This window comes from Scyliorhinus torazame, chromosome 22 (assembly GCF_047496885.1).
Source record: "Scyliorhinus torazame isolate Kashiwa2021f chromosome 22, sScyTor2.1, whole genome shotgun sequence".
Classification (NCBI taxonomy): Eukaryota; Metazoa; Chordata; class Chondrichthyes; order Carcharhiniformes; family Scyliorhinidae; genus Scyliorhinus; species Scyliorhinus torazame.
In genome coordinates, this window is record NC_092728.1 from 3,238,052 (window position 1) to 3,253,603 (window position 15,552).

Consider the following 15,552-nt stretch of genomic DNA (forward strand, 5'->3'; position numbering starts at 1 on the left):
TTCCTGCAGGTCTCAGCAAAACACAGACACTCCCAGCTTTCTCCTCAAACTGAAACCAAAAGCAGAAGTGAGCTCAGCTGCCCCCACCCTCTGACATCACTTCAGTAATATGATCAGCTCCATTTCTTACAGGTACATTGCCTAAACATTCATTTCTTAAAGGTACTCTCCCATGACAGGGTGTATTGATCTGGTTGCTGTTTGTGTTTCAGTGTTCCGAAGACAGTGATGCATTTCCTGGTTAACCATGTGAAGGACAACTTACAGAGTGAACTGGTGGGACAGTTGTACAAGTCGCAGCTCCTGGACGGGCTTCTGACTGAGTCCGAGGACATGGCAGCTCAGCGGGCAGAAGCGGCTCACATGTTAAAGGTACGGCAAACGGTGAGGACAACCCCGCTCTCGGGTCTTCACGGGGGTTCCTCTCCCACAAGTGCCTTTTAGTGTTGCAACTCGCTGAGGTCAGGGGCATCCTCCAGGAACGGAGATTCCCCTCGCCGTGTTCCTCAGATAATCCAACACCAGACAGCGCCCTCACACACGACGGGTTTGATACAGACACGCTTAATGCACACAGACACGCTTAATACAGAGACACGCTTGATACACACAGACACGCTTGATACACACAGACACGCTTGATACGTGGAGACGCGCTAGACGCGCAGGGGCGGGCCGGACGCCCAGGGGCGGGTTGGACGTGCGCACAGACGCGCTTGACAAACATTTAACACGCGCGCGCACACTTCACACACACCACACACATTCTGTTCACAATCACATTCTCTGGCACCCCTTGCCCTCTCTCGCTCTTCCCCTTGCCCTCTCTCTCTCTCCCCGTGCCCCCTCTCTCTCTCTCTCTCCCCGTGCCCTCTCTCCCCCTCCCCGTGCCCTCTCTCTCCCCCCCGTGCCCTCTCTCCCCCTCCCCGTGCCCTCTCTCCCCCCCCGTGCCCTCCCTCCCCCCCCCGTGCCCTCCCTCCCCCCCCTCCCCCCCCCGTGCCCTCCCTCCCCCCCCCCGTGCCCTCCCTCCCCCCCCCCCCGTGCCCTCCCTCCCCCCCCCCGTGCCCTCCCTCCCCCCCCCCGTGCCCTCCCTCCCCCCCCCCGTGCCCTCCCTCCCCCCCCCCGTGCCCTCCCTCCCCCCCCCCGTGCCCTCCCTCCCCCCCCCCCGTGCCCTCCCTCCCCCCCCCCGTGCCCTCCCTCCCCCCCCCCGTGCCCTCCCTCCCCCCCCCCCCGTGCCCTCCCTCCCCCCCCCCCGTGCCCTCCCTCCCCCCCCCCCCCCGTGCCCTCCCTCCCCCCCCCCCCCGTGCCCTCCCTCCCCCCCCCCCGTGCCCTCCCTCCCCCCCCCCGTGCCCTCCCTCCCCCCCCCCGTGCCCTCCCTCCCCCCCCCCGTGCCCTCCCTCCCCCCCCCCCCGTGCCCTCCCTCCCCCCCCCCCCCGTGCCCTCCCTCCCCCCCCCCCCGTGCCCTCCCTCCCCCCCCCCCGTGCCCTCCCTCCCCCCCCCCCGTGCCCTCCCTCCCCCCCCCCCGTGCCCTCCCTCCCCCCCCCCGTGCCCTCCCCCCCCCCCCCGTGCCCTCTCTCCCCCCCCCCCCCCCCCCCCCCCCGGTGCCCTCTCTCTCCCCCCGTGCACTCCCCCCGTGCACTCCCCCCCCGTGCCCCCCCCCCCCCCCCGTGCCCTCCCCCCCCCCCCCCCCCCGTGCCCTCCCCCCCCCCCCCCCCCCCCCCGTGCCCTCCCCCCCCCCCCCCCCCCCCCCAGCGGCTGATGTGTGGCCCAGGAAGGTCCCTGAAACTCGGCCTATTCTTTTGTTTAATTTAGAGAACCCAATTGTTATTCTTTTCCAATTAAGGGGCAATTTAGCGTGGCCAATCCACCTAACCTGCACGTCTTTGGGTTGTGGGGGCGAAACCCACGCAGACACTGGGAGAATGTGCAAACTCCACACGGACTGTGACCCAGAGCCGGGATCGAACCCGGGTCCTCGGCGCCGTGAGGCAGCAGTGCTAACCACTGCGTCGCCATGCCGCCCATCTCTGCCTGTGGGGGGTGAAAGGTTATTGGGGGTCAGTGGGGTCGAGGTTACCATCAGATGAGCCAATGATGTTATTGAATGTGGGAGGGGGCTGGAGGCCGACTGGCCTGTCTGAGTTGGGCAGGATGATATCCGGAAACTCGGTAAAGGAAAGGGTCCTCTCCCTAAGTGGGAGATTCCTCTTCGCCAATGGGAACAGGAGCAGAACAGTCCTTCCTCATAATCCTGTCTCTTCCCAACAGGCTCTCCGGAGAGCAAGTCAGATCATCTCGGAGATCAGGGAGACCCAGCTGTGGTGACGTGTGAGTGGAGGAGGCTGTCCCACCTATCAGTGCGTTCCTGAGCAGACCGTCGCTGCCTCGACTGGCCCCCTGTCCGGATCATTCCGTGTGTCGGTGAATGAACTGTCCCCACGTCGGCCCCCCCCTCACTGCCCACCAGCCTGACTCCTGCCTCCTCATCCACATCCTTCATGTTCCATGTGTCAAAGGCAGTCTGCAGGCCAGCTGCTCCCGAGGACAGGCTGCTGCTAACAGGGTTCTGCTCCGGGTCTGTGATCGACGCTAGTCCGGGGAGTTCCCCGAGACAACTGCCCATCAAACAAAACACTGTGTCTGTGATAGGAGTCACTCCCTCTCTCCCCCTCGCCCTCCCCCAGATAACCCCCCCCCCCAGATCTCCCCCCCAGATCTCCCCCCCGAGATCTCCCCACCACCCCCCACCCCCCCTGGCTTCGCTCGATTGAGTTTGGTTAGAATTACTGAGGATGGAAATGTCAATAGAGTGTTCATCTTGCAATTAAAATAATGTTTCACAGATTGAAACCCTTGGTCTCGGAGTGATTTCCAGTCTGTCAATGCGGAAACCCTGTGACTGATAATTACACATGGTGGAGATGCTGGTGTTGGACTGGGTGAGCAGAGTGGGACCAGGTTAAAGTCCAACAGGTTTGTTTGGAATCACTCGCTTTCGGAGCGCTGCTCCTTCCTCAGGGGAATGAAGAGGTGGGTTCCAGAAACTGGGACCCGAACGTGCCGCAAGGTATTCCCGCTCCCGCGGAACACCGGGACCCATCCAGATCACAAACTCACCCCCCCAGCAACCCCTCTCCCTCAACCAGCGCCCGGGACCCTCCCCCAGTCCCCGCCACCCCCCCCCCCCCAGTCCCCGCCACACCCCCCCCCCCAGTCCCCGCCACCCCCCCCCCCAGTCCCCGCCACCCCCCCCCCCCCCAGTCCCCGCCACCCCCCCCCCCCCCAGTCCCCGCCACCCCCCCCCCCCCCAGTCCCCGCCACCCCCCCCCCCCCCAGTCCCCGCCACCCCCCCCCCCAGTCCCCGCCACCCCCCCCCCAGTCCCCGCCACCCCCCCCCCAGTCCCCAGTCCCCGGTCCCCGTCAGCCCCCCCCCCCGCCCCCCCGCTGATTGGTCGCTTCCTGCGATGGCGGCGGGGAGTCCGGTCGCTGCGAACGGCGGGAAGCGGCTGGACTTGTATCCTTTCTCCAATCGGTGTTGCTCCGGGGTGGGTGTGGCCCCCGGGGTGGGTGGGGGCTCCGGGCCGGGGGGGGGGGTGAGTAATGGAGGCTGCGAGCGTCCGGCCTCTGCTCTGCCGCCCATTCCCGGTCAGCCCGTCGGACGCCTGGATCGGTACTGCGCATGCCCATTGAGCCTCGGCATGTCGGGAGTTGTAGGCTGATGGGTACTGCGCATGCCCATTGAGCCGAGGCATGCCGGGAGTTGTAGTGATGTGGAGATGCTGGTGTTGGACTGGGTGAGCAGAGTCGGACCAGGTTAAAGTCCAACAGGTTTGTTTGGAATCACTCGCTTTCGGAGCGCTGCTCCTTCCTCAGGGGAATGAAGAGGTGGGTTCCAGAAACTGGGACCCGAACGTGCCGCAAGGTATTCCCGCTCCCGCGGAACACCGGGACCCATCCAGATCACAAACTCACCCCCCCAGCAACCCCTCTCCCTCAACCAGCGCCCGGGACCCTCCCGACAGCAGCTTCAAACTGGGAGAGGGACCCACACCTCCCGACAGCAGCTTCACACTGGGAGGGGGACCCACACCTCCCGACAGCAGCTTCAAACTGGGAGGGGGACCCACACCTCCCGACAACAACTTCACACTGGGAGGGGGACCCCCACCTCCCGACAACAGCTTCAAACTGGGAGGGGGACCCACACCTCCCGACAACAGCTTCAAACTGGGAGAGGGAGAGGGAGAGGGACCCACACCTCCCGACAGCAACTTCACACTGGGAGGGGGACCCACACCTCCCGACAACAGCTTCAAACTGGGAGGGGGACCCACACCTCCCGACAACAGCTTCAAACTGGGAGAGGGGCCCACACCTCCCGACAGCAGCTTCACACTGGGAGAGGGACCCACACCTCCCGACAGCAGCTTCAAACTGGGAGAGGGACCCACACCTCCCGACAGCAGCTCCAAACTGGGAGAGGGACCCCCACCTCCCGACAGCAGCTACAAACTGGGAGGGGGACCCACACCTCCCGACAGCAGCTTCAAACTGGGAGAGGGAGGGGGACCCACACCTCCCGACAGCAGCTTCACACTGGGAGAGGGACCCACACCTCCCGACAACAGCTTCACACTGGGAGAGGGGCCCACACCTCCCGACAGCAGCTTCACACTGGGAGAGGGACCCACACCTCCCGACAGCAGCTTCAAACTGGGAGAGGGACCCACACCTCCCGACAGCAGCTTCAAACTGGGAGAGGGGCCCACACGTCCAGACAGCAGCTTCACACTGGGAGAGGGACCCACACCTCCCGACAGCAGCTTCAAACTGGGAGAGGGACCCACACCTCCCGACAGCAGCTTCAAACTGGGAGGGGGACCCACACCTCCCGACAGCAGCTTCAAACTGGGAGGGGGACCCACACCTCCCGACAGCAGCTACAAACTGGGAGGGACCCACACCTCCCGACAGCAGCTTCAAACTGGGAGGAGGACCCACACCTCCCGACAGCAGCTTCAAACTGGGAGGGGGACCCACACCTCCCGACAGCAGCTACAAACTGGGAGGGACCCACACCTCCCGACAGCAGCTTCAAACTGGGAGGGGGACCCACACCTCCCGACAGCAGCTTCAAACTGGGAGAGGGACCCACACCTCCCGACAGCAGCTTCACACTGGGAGGGGGACCCACACCTCCCGACAGCAGCTTCAAACTGGGAGAGGGGCCCACACCTCCCGACAGCAGCTTCACACTGCGAGGGGGACCCACACCTCCCGACAGCAGCTTCAAACTGGGAGAGGGACCCACACCTCCCGACAGCAGCTTCAAACTGGGAGAGGGGCCCACACCTCCCGACAGCAGCTTCACACTGGGAGGGGGACCCACACCTCCCGACAGCAGCTTCAAACTGGGAGAGGGACCCACACCTCCCGACAGCAGCTTCAAACTGGGAGGGGGACCCACACCTCCCGACAGCAGCTTCACACTGGGAGAGGGACCCACACCTCCCGACAGCAGCTCCAAACTGGGAGAGGGACCCACACCTCCCGACAGCAGCTTCGAACTGGGAGAGGGACCCACACCTCCCGACTGCAGCTTCAAACTGGGAGAGGGAGGGGGACCCACACCTCCCGACAGCAGCTTCAAACTGGGAGAGGGACCCACACCTCCCGACAGCAGCTCCAAACTGGGAGAGGGACCCACACCTCCCGACAGCAGCTTCAAACTGGGAGAGGGACCCACACCTCCCGACAGCAGCTCCAAACTGGGAGAGGGACCCACACCTCCCGACAGCAGCTTCAAACTGGGAGAGGGACCCACACCTCCCGACAGCAGCTTCAAACTGGGAGAGGGGCCCACACCTCCCGACAGCAGCTTCAAACTGGGAGAGGGACCCACACCTCCCGACAGCAGCTTCAAACTGGGAGGGGGACCCACACCTCCCGACAGCAGCTTCAAACTGGGAGAGGGACCCACACCTCCCGACAACAGCTACAAACTGGGAGAGGGACCCACACCTCCCGACAGCAGCTCCAAACTGGGAGAGGGACCCACACCTCCCGACAGCAGCTCCAAACTGGGAGAGGGACCCACACCTCCCGACAACAGCTACAAACTGGGAGAGAGACCCACACCTCCCGACAGCAGCTCCAAACTGGGAGAGGGACCCACACCTCCCGTCAGCAGCTTCAAACTGGGAGAGGGACCCACACCTCCCGACAGCAGCTCCAAACTGGGAGAGGGACCCACACCTCCCGACAGCAGCTTCAAACTGGGAGAGGGACCCACACCTCCCGACAGCAGCTCCAAACTGGGAGGGGGACCCACACCTCCCGACAGCAGCTTCAAACTGGGAGGGGGACCCACACCTCCCGACAGCAGCTTCAAACTGGGAGAGGGACCCACACCTCCCGACAGCAGCTTCACACTGGGAGAGGGACCCACACCTCCCGACAGCAGCTTCACACTGGGAGAGGGACTCACACCTCCCGACAGCAGCTTCACACTGGGAGAGGGACTCACACCTCCCGACAGCAGCTTCAAACTGGGAGAGGGACCCACACCTCCCGACAGCAGCTTCACACTGGGAGGGGGACCCCCACCTCCCGACAGCAGCTTCAAACAGGGAGGGGGACCCACACCTCCCGACAGCAGCTTCAAACTGGGAGAGGGGACCCACACCTCCCGACAGCAGCTTCAAACTGGGAGGGGGACCCACACCTCCCGACAGCAGCTTCACACTGGGAGGGGGACCCACACCTCCCGACAGCAGATTCACACTGGGAGAGGGACCCACACCTCCCGACAGCAGCTTCAAACTGGGAGAGGGACCCACACCTCCCGACAGCAGCTTCAAACTGGGAGAGGGACCCACACCTCCCGAAAGCAGCTTCAAACTGGGAGAGGGACCCACACCTCCCGACAGCAGCTTCAAACTGGGAGAGGGACCCACACCTCCCGACAGCAGCTTCACACTGGGAGAGGGACCCACACCTCCCGACAGCAGCTTCACACTGGGAGGGGGACCCACACCTCCCGACAGCAGCTTCACACTGGGAGAGGGACCCACACCTCCCGAAAGCAGCTTTAAACTGGGAGAGGGACCCACACCTCCCGACAGCAGCTTGAAACTGGGAGAGGGACCCACACCTCCCGACAGCAGCTTCACACTGGGAGAGGGACCCACACCTCCCGACAGCAGCTTCAAACTGGGAGAGGGACCCACACCTCCCGACAGCAGCTTCACACTGGGAGAGGGACCCACACCTCCCGACGGCAGCTTCAAACTGGGAGAGGGACCAACACCTCCCGACAGCAGCTTCACACTGGGAGGGGGACCCACACCTCCCGACAGCAGCTTCAAACTGGGAGGGGGACCCACACCTCCCGACAGCAGCTCCAAACTGGGAGAGGGACCCACACCTCCCGACAGCAGCTTCAAACTGGGAGAGGGACCCCCACCTCCCGACAGCAGCTTCACACTGGGAGAGGGACCCACACCTCCCGACAGCAGCTTCAAACTGGGAGAGGGAGAGGGACCCACACCTCCGGACAGCAGCTTCACACTGGGAGAGGGACCCACACCTCCCGACAGCAGCTTCAAACTGGGAGGGGGACCCACACCTCCCGACAGCAGCTTCACACTGGGAGAGGGACCCACACCTCCCGACAGCAGCTTCAAACTGGGAGAGGGACCCACACCTCCCGACAGCAGCTTCAAACTGGGAGAGGGACCCACACCTCCCGACAGCAGCTTCACACTGGGAGAGGGACCCCCACCTCCCGACAGCAGCTTCACACTGGGAGAGGGACCCACACCTCCCGACAGCAGCTTCAAACTGGGAGAGGGACCCACACCTCCCGACAGCAGCTTCACACTGGGAGGGGGACCCACACCTCCCGACAGCAGCTTCACACTGGGAGGGGGACCCACACCTCCCGACAGCAGCTTCAAACTGGGAGGGGGACCCACACCTCCCGACAGCAGCTTCAAACTGGGAGGGGGACCCACACCTCCCGACAGCAGCTTCAAACTGGGAGGGGGACCCACACCTCCCGACAGCAGCTTCAAACTGGGAGGGGGACCCACACCTCCCGATAGCAGCTTCAAACTGGGAGAGGGACCCACACCTCCCGACAGCAGCTACACACTGGGAGGGGGACCCACACCTCCCGACAGCAGCTTCAAACTGGGAGAGGGACCCCCACCTTCCGACAGCAGCTTCAAACTGGGAGAGGGACCCCCACCTCCCGACAGCAGCTTCAAACTGGGAGAGGGACCCCCACCTCCCGACAGCAGCTTCACACTGGGAGAGGGACCCACACCTCCCGACAGCAGCTTCACACTGGGAGAGGGACCCACACCTCCCGACAGCAGCTTCAAACTGGGAGAGGGACCCACACCTCCCGACAGCAGCTTCAAACTGGGAGAGGGACCCACACCTCCCGACAGCAGCTTCACACTGGGAGAGGGACCCACACCTCCCGACAGCAGCTTCAAACTGGGAGAGGGACCCCCACCTCCCGACAGCAGCTTCACACTGGGAGAGGGACCCACACCTCCCGACAGCAGCTTCAAACTGGGAGAGGGACCCACACCTCCCGACAGCAGCTTCACACTGGGAGGGGGACCCACACCTCCCGACAGCAGCTTCACACTGGGAGGGGGACCCACACCTCCCGACAGCAGCTTCACACTGGGAGGGGGACCCACACCTCCCGACAGCAGCTTCAAACTGGGAGGGGGACCCACACCTCCCGACAGCAGCTTCAAACTGGGAGGGGGACCCACACCTCCCGACAGCAGCTTCAAACTGGGAGAGGGACCCACACCTCCCGACAGCAGCTACACACTGGGAGGGGGACCCACACCTCCCGACAGCAGCTTCAAACTGGGAGGGGGACCCACACCTCCCGACAGCAGCTTCAAACTGGGAGGGGGACCCACACCTCCCGACAGCAGCTTCACACTGGGAGGGGGACCCACACCTCCCGACAGCAGCTACAAACTGGGAGAGGGACCCACACCTCCCGACAGCAGCTTCACACTGGGAGGGGGACCCACACCTCCCGACAGCAGCTTCAAACTGGGAGGGGGACCCACACCTCCCGACAGCAGCTTCAAACTGGGAGGGGGACCCACACCTCCCGACAGCAGCTTCAAACTGGGAGAGGGACCCACACCTCCCGACAGCAGCTACACACTTGGAGGGGGACCCACACCTCCCGACAGCAGCTTCAAACTGGGAGGGGGACCCACACCTCCCGACAGCAGCTTCAAACTGGGAGGGGGACCCACACCTCCCGACAGCAGCTTCAAACTGGGAGAGGGACCCACACCTCCCGACAGCAGCTTCAAACTGGGAGGGGGACCCACACCTCCCGACAGCAGCTACAAACTGGGAGGGGGACCCACACCTCCCGACAGCAGCTTCACACTGGGAGGGGGACCCACACCTCCCGACAGCAGCTTCACACTGGGAGGGGGACCCACACCTCCCGACAACAGCTTCACACTGGGAGAGGGACCCACACCTCCCGACAGCAGCTCCAAACTGGGAGGGGGACCCACACCTCCCGACAGCAGCTTCACACTGGGAGAGGGACCCACACCTCCCGACAACAGCTTCAAACTGGGAGGGGGACCCACACCTCCCGACAGCAGCTTCACACTGGGAGGGGGACCCACACCTCCCGACAGCAGCTTCAAACTGGGAGGGGGACCCACACCTCCCGACAGCAGCTTCACACTGGGAGAGGGACCCCCACCTCCCGACAGCAGCTTCAAACTGGGAGGGGGACCCACACCTCCCGACAGCAGCTACACACTGGGAGAGGGACCCACACCTCCCGACAGCAGCTACACACTGGGAGAGGGACCCACACCTCCCGACAGCAGCTACACACTGGGAGAGGGACCCACACCTCCCGACAGCAGCTTCACACTGGGAGGGGGACCCACACCTCCCGACAGCAGCTTCACACTGGGAGGGGGACCCACACCTCCCGACAGCAGCTTCAAACTGGGAGAGGGACCCACACCTCCCGACAGCAGCTTCACACTGGGAGGGGGACCCACACCTCCCGACAGCAGCTACACACTGGGAGAGGGACCTACACCTCCCGACAGCAGCTTCAAACTGGGAGAGGGACCCACACCTCCCGACAGCAGCTTCACACTGGGAGGGGGACCCACACCTCCCGACAGCAGCTTCACACTGGGAGGGGGACCCACACCTCCCGACAGCAGCTTCACACTGGGAGGGGGACCCACACCTCCCGACAGCAGCTTCACACTGGGAGGGGGACCCACACCTCCCGACAGCAGCTTCACACTGGGAGAGGGACCCACACCTCCCGACAGCAGCTTCACACTGGGAGGGGGACCCACACCTCCCGACAGCAGCTTCAAACTGGGAGAGGGACCCACACCTCCCGACAGCAGCTTCACACTGGGAGAGGGACCCACACCTCCCGACAGCAGCTACACACTGGGAGAGGGACCCACACCTCCCGACAGCAGCTTCAAACTGGGAGAGGGACCCACACCTCCCGACAGCAGCTTCACACTGGGAGAGGGACCCACACCTCCCGACAGCAGCTTCAAACTGGGAGAGGGACCCACACCTCCCGACAGCAGCTTCACACTGGGAGAGGGACCCACACCTCCCGACAGCAGCTTCAAACTGGGAGAGGGACCCACACCTCCCGACAGCAGCTACACACTGGGAGAGGGACCCACACCTCCCGACAGCAGCTTCACACTGGGAGAGGGACCCACACCTCCCGACAGCAGCTACACACTGGGAGAGGGACCCACACCTCCCGACAGCAGCTTCAAACTGGGAGAGGGACCCACACCTCCCGACAGCAGCTTCACACTGGGAGGGGGACCCACACCTCCCGACAGCAGCTTCAAACTGGGAGAGGGACCCACTCCTCCCGACAGCAGCTTCAAACTGGGAGAGGGACCCACACCTCCCGACAGCAGCTTCACACTGGGAGAGGGACCCACACCTCCCGACAGCAGCTTCAAACTGGGAGAGGGACCCACACCTCCCGACAGCAGCTACACACTGGGAGAGGGACCCACACCTCCCGACAGCAGCTTCACACTGGGAGAGGGACCCACACCTCCCGACAGCAGCTTCAAACTGGGAGAGGGACCCACACCTCCCGACAGCAGCTTCACACTGGGAGGGGGACCCACACCTCCCGACAACAGCTTCAAACTGGGAGAGGGAGGGGGACCCACACCTCCCGACAACAGCTTCAAACTGGGAGAGGGAGGGGGACCCACACCTCCCGACAGCAGCTTCAAACTGGGAGGGGGACCCACACCTCCCGACAGCAGCTACACACTGGGAGGGGGACCCACACCTCCCGACAGCAGCTTCAAACTGGGAGAGGGACCCACACCTCCCGACAGCAGCTTCAAACTGGGAGAGGGACCCACACCTCCCGATAGCAGCTTCAAACTGGGAGAGGGACCCACACCTCCCGACAGCAGCTTCACACTGGGAGAGGGACCCACACCTCCCGACAGCAGCTACACACTGGGAGAGGGACCCACACCTCCCGACAGCAGCTTCAAACTGGGAGAGGGACCCACACCTCCCGACAGCAGCTACACACTGGGAGAGGGACCCACACCTCCCGACAGCAGCTTCAAACTGGGAGAGGGACCCACACCTCCCGACAGCAGCTTCACACTGGGAGGGGGACCCACACCTCCCGACAGCAGCTTCAAACTGGGAGAGGGACCCACACCTCCCGACAGCAGCTTCACACTGGGAGAGGGACCCACACCTCCCGACAGCAGCTTCAAACTGGGAGAGGGACCCACACCTCCCGACAGCAGCTTCAAACTGGGAGAGGGACCCACACCTCCCGACAGCAGCTTCACACTGGGAGGGGGACCCACACCTCCCGACAGCAGCTTCACACTGGGAGAGGGACCCACACCTCCCGACAGCAGCTTCAAACTGGGAGGGGGACCCACACCTCCCGACAGCAGCTTCACACTGGGAGAGGGACCCACACCTCCCGACAACAGCTTCACACTGGGAGAGGGAGGGGGACCCACACCTCCCGACAGCAGCTACACACTGGGAGGGGGACCCACACCTCCCGACAGCAGCTTCACACTGGGAGAGGGACCCACACCTCCCGACAGCAGCTTCAAACTGGGAGAGGGACACACACCTCCCGACAGCAGCTTCACACTGGGAGGGGGACCCACACCTCCCGACAACAGCTTCAAACTGGGAGAGGGAGGGGGACCCACACCTCCCGACAGCAGCTTCACACTGGGAGAGGGACCCACACCTCCCGACAACAGCTTCAAACTGGGAGAGGGGCCCACACCTCCCGACAGCAGCTTCACACTGGGAGAGGGACCCACACCTCCCGACAGCAGCTTCAAACTGGGAGAGGGACCCACACCTCCCGACAGCAGCTTCACACTGGGAGAGGGACCCACACCTCCCGACAGCAGCTTCAAACTGGGAGAGGGACCCACACCTCCCGACAGCAGCTTCACACTGGGAGGGGGACCCACACCTCCCGACAGCAGCTTCACACTGGGAGAGGGACCCACACCTCCCGACAGCAGCTTCACACTGGGAGGGGGACCCACACCTCCCGACAGCAGCTTCAAACTGGGAGAGGGACCCACACCTCCCGACAGCAGCTTCACACTGGGAGAGGGACCCACACCTCCCGACAGCAGCTTCAAACTGGGAGAGGGGCCCACACCTCCCGACAGCAGCTTCACACTGGGAGGGGGACCCACACCTCCCGACAGCAGCTTCAAACTGGGAGGGGGACCCACACCTCCCGACAGCAGCTTCACACTGGGAGGGGGACCCACACCTCCCGACAGCAGCTTCAAACTGGGAGAGGGACCCACACCTCCCGACAGCAGCTTCAAACTGGGAGGGGGACCCACACCTCCCGACAGCAGCTTCAAACTGGGAGGGGGACCCACACCTCCCGACAGCAGCTACAAACTGGGAGAGGGACCCCCACCTCCCGACAGCAGCATCAAACTGGGAGAGGGACCCCCACCTCCCGACAGCAGCTACAAACTGGGAGAGGGACCCCCACCTCCCGACAGCAGCTTCACACTGGGAGGGGGACCCACACCTCCCGACAGCAGCTTCACACTGGGAGAGGGACCCACACCTCCCGACAGCAGCTTCACACTGGGAGAGGGACCCACACCTCCCGACAACAGCGTCAAACTGGGAGAGGGACCCACACCTCCCGACAGCAGCTTCACACTGGGAGGGGGACCCACACCTCCCGACAGCAGCTTCACACTGGGAGAGGGACCCACACCTCCCGACAGCAGCTTCACACTGGGAGAGGGACCCACACCTCCCGACAGCAGCTTCAAACTGGGAGAGGGACCCACACCTCCCGACAGCAGCTTCACACTGGGAGGGGGACCCACACCTCCCGACAGCAGCTACAAACTGGGAGAGGGACCCACACCTCCCGACAGCAGCTTCACACTGGGAGAGGGACCCACACCTCCCGACAACAGCGTCAAACTGGGAGAGGGACCCACACCTCCCGACAGCAGCTTCACACTGGGAGAGGGACCCACACCTCCCGACAACAGCGTCAAACTGGGAGAGGGACCCACACCTCCCGACAGCAGCTTCACACTGGGAGAGGGACCCACACCTCCCGACAGCAGCTTCACACTGGGAGGGGGACCCACACCTCCCGACAGCAGCTTCAAACTGGGAGAGGGACCCACACCTCCCGACAGCAGCTTCACACTGGGAGAGGGACCCACACCTCCCGACAGCAGCTTCAAACTGGGAGAGGGACCCACACCTCCCGACAGCAGCTCCAAACTGGGAGAGGGACCCACACCTCCCGACAGCAGCTTCAAACTGGGAGAGGGACCCACACCTCCCGACAACAGCGTCAAACTGGGAGAGGGACCCACACCTCCCGACAGCAGCTTCACACTGGGAGAGGGACCCACACCTCCCGACAACAGCGTCAAACTGGGAGGGGGACCCACACCTCCCGACAGCAGCTTCACACTGGGAGAGGGACCCACACCTCCCGACAGCAGCTTCACACTGGGAGAGGGACCCACACCTCCCGACAGCAGCTTCACACTGGGAGGGGGACCCACACCTCCCGACAGCAGCTCCAAACTGGGAGAGGGACCCACACCTCCCGACAGCAGCTTCACACTGGGAGGGGGACCCACACCTCCCGACAGCAGCTTCACACTGGGAGAGGGACCCACACCTCCCGACAGCAGCTTCGAACTGGGAGGGGGACCCACACCTCCCGACAGCAGCTACAAACTGGGAGAGGGACCCACACCTCCCGACAGCAGCTTCAAACTGGGAGGGGGACCCACACCTCCCGACAGCAGCTTCAAACTGGGAGAGGGGCCCACACCTCCCGACAGCAGCTTCACACTGGGAGGGGGACCCACACCTCCCGACAGCAGCTACAAACTGGGAGAGGGGCCCACACCTCCCGACAGCAGCTTCAAACTGGGAGGGGGACCCACACCTCCCGACAGCAGCTTCAAACTGGGAGAGGGGCCCACACCTCCCGACAGCAGCTTCACACTGGGAGAGGGACCCACACCTCCCGACAGCAGCTACAAACTGGGAGAGGGGCCCACACCTCCCGACAGCAGCTTCAAACTGGGAGGGGGACCCACACCTCCCGACAGCAGCTTCAAACTGGGAGAGGGGCCCACACCTCCCGACAGCAGCTTCACACTGGGAGAGGGACCCACACCTCCCGACAGCAGCTTCAAACTGGGAGGGGGACCCACACCTCCCGACAGCAGCTTCAAACTGGGAGAGGGACCCACACCTCCCGACAGCAGCTTCACACTGGGAGGGGGACCCCCACCTGGATCAATATTGTCACAGGTATGCCGGCAGTGACGCTGCAATGACGTTACAATGGGTGGGGCGGGGTTACCTCTGGCTCCGCCCCTCGCGCTCATTGTTTGGGCCGGGCTCTGTGTCTCAATCACATGCCCCGCCCACATCTTCCCGGCCAATCGGAGGGGGGCGGGCCCAGCATTCTGTCGTCACTTCCGGGGAACAGACAACATGTCCGGTAAGGAACTCAGAGAGTCACTGAGATAGAGAGAGAGTCACTGAGATAGAGAGAGAGAGTCACTGAGATAGAGAGAGAGTCACTGAGATAGAGAGAGAGAGTCACTGAGATAGAGAGAGAGAGAGTCACTGAGATAGAGAGAGAGAGTCACTGAGATAGAGAGAGAGTCACTGAGATAGAGAGAGAGTCACTGAGATAGAGAGAGAGTCACTGAGATAGAGAGTCACTGAGATAGAGAGAGAGTCACTGAGATAGAGAGAGAGAGTCACTGAGATAGAGAGAGAGAGTCACTGAGATAGAGAGTCACTGAGATAGAGAGTCACTGAGATAGAGAGTCACTGAGATAGAGAGAGAGTCACTGAGATAGAGAGAGAGTCACTGAGATAGAGAGAGAGTCACTGAGATAGAGAGAGAGAGTCACTGAGATAGAGAGA

General features: G+C 63.6%; 2 protein-coding genes across 2 annotated transcripts in view; one reads left to right on the forward strand and one right to left on the reverse strand.

The window, feature by feature from the left end:
- Positions 1-2,844, forward strand: part of LOC140399382 (dynamin-1-like protein) — a 223,379-nt gene extending 220,535 nt beyond the window's left edge. Inside the window, 2 exon segments of the mRNA XM_072488968.1 lie at positions 213-372; positions 2,269-2,844. Of these exon segments, the coding sequence (XP_072345069.1) occupies positions 213-372; positions 2,269-2,325 (217 nt within the window). The 3' untranslated portion in view covers positions 2,326-2,844.
- LOC140399406 (rho guanine nucleotide exchange factor 3-like) overlaps positions 1-15,552 on the reverse strand; it is a 930,630-nt gene that overhangs the window by 522,494 nt on the left and 392,584 nt on the right. The window lies entirely within an intron of this gene.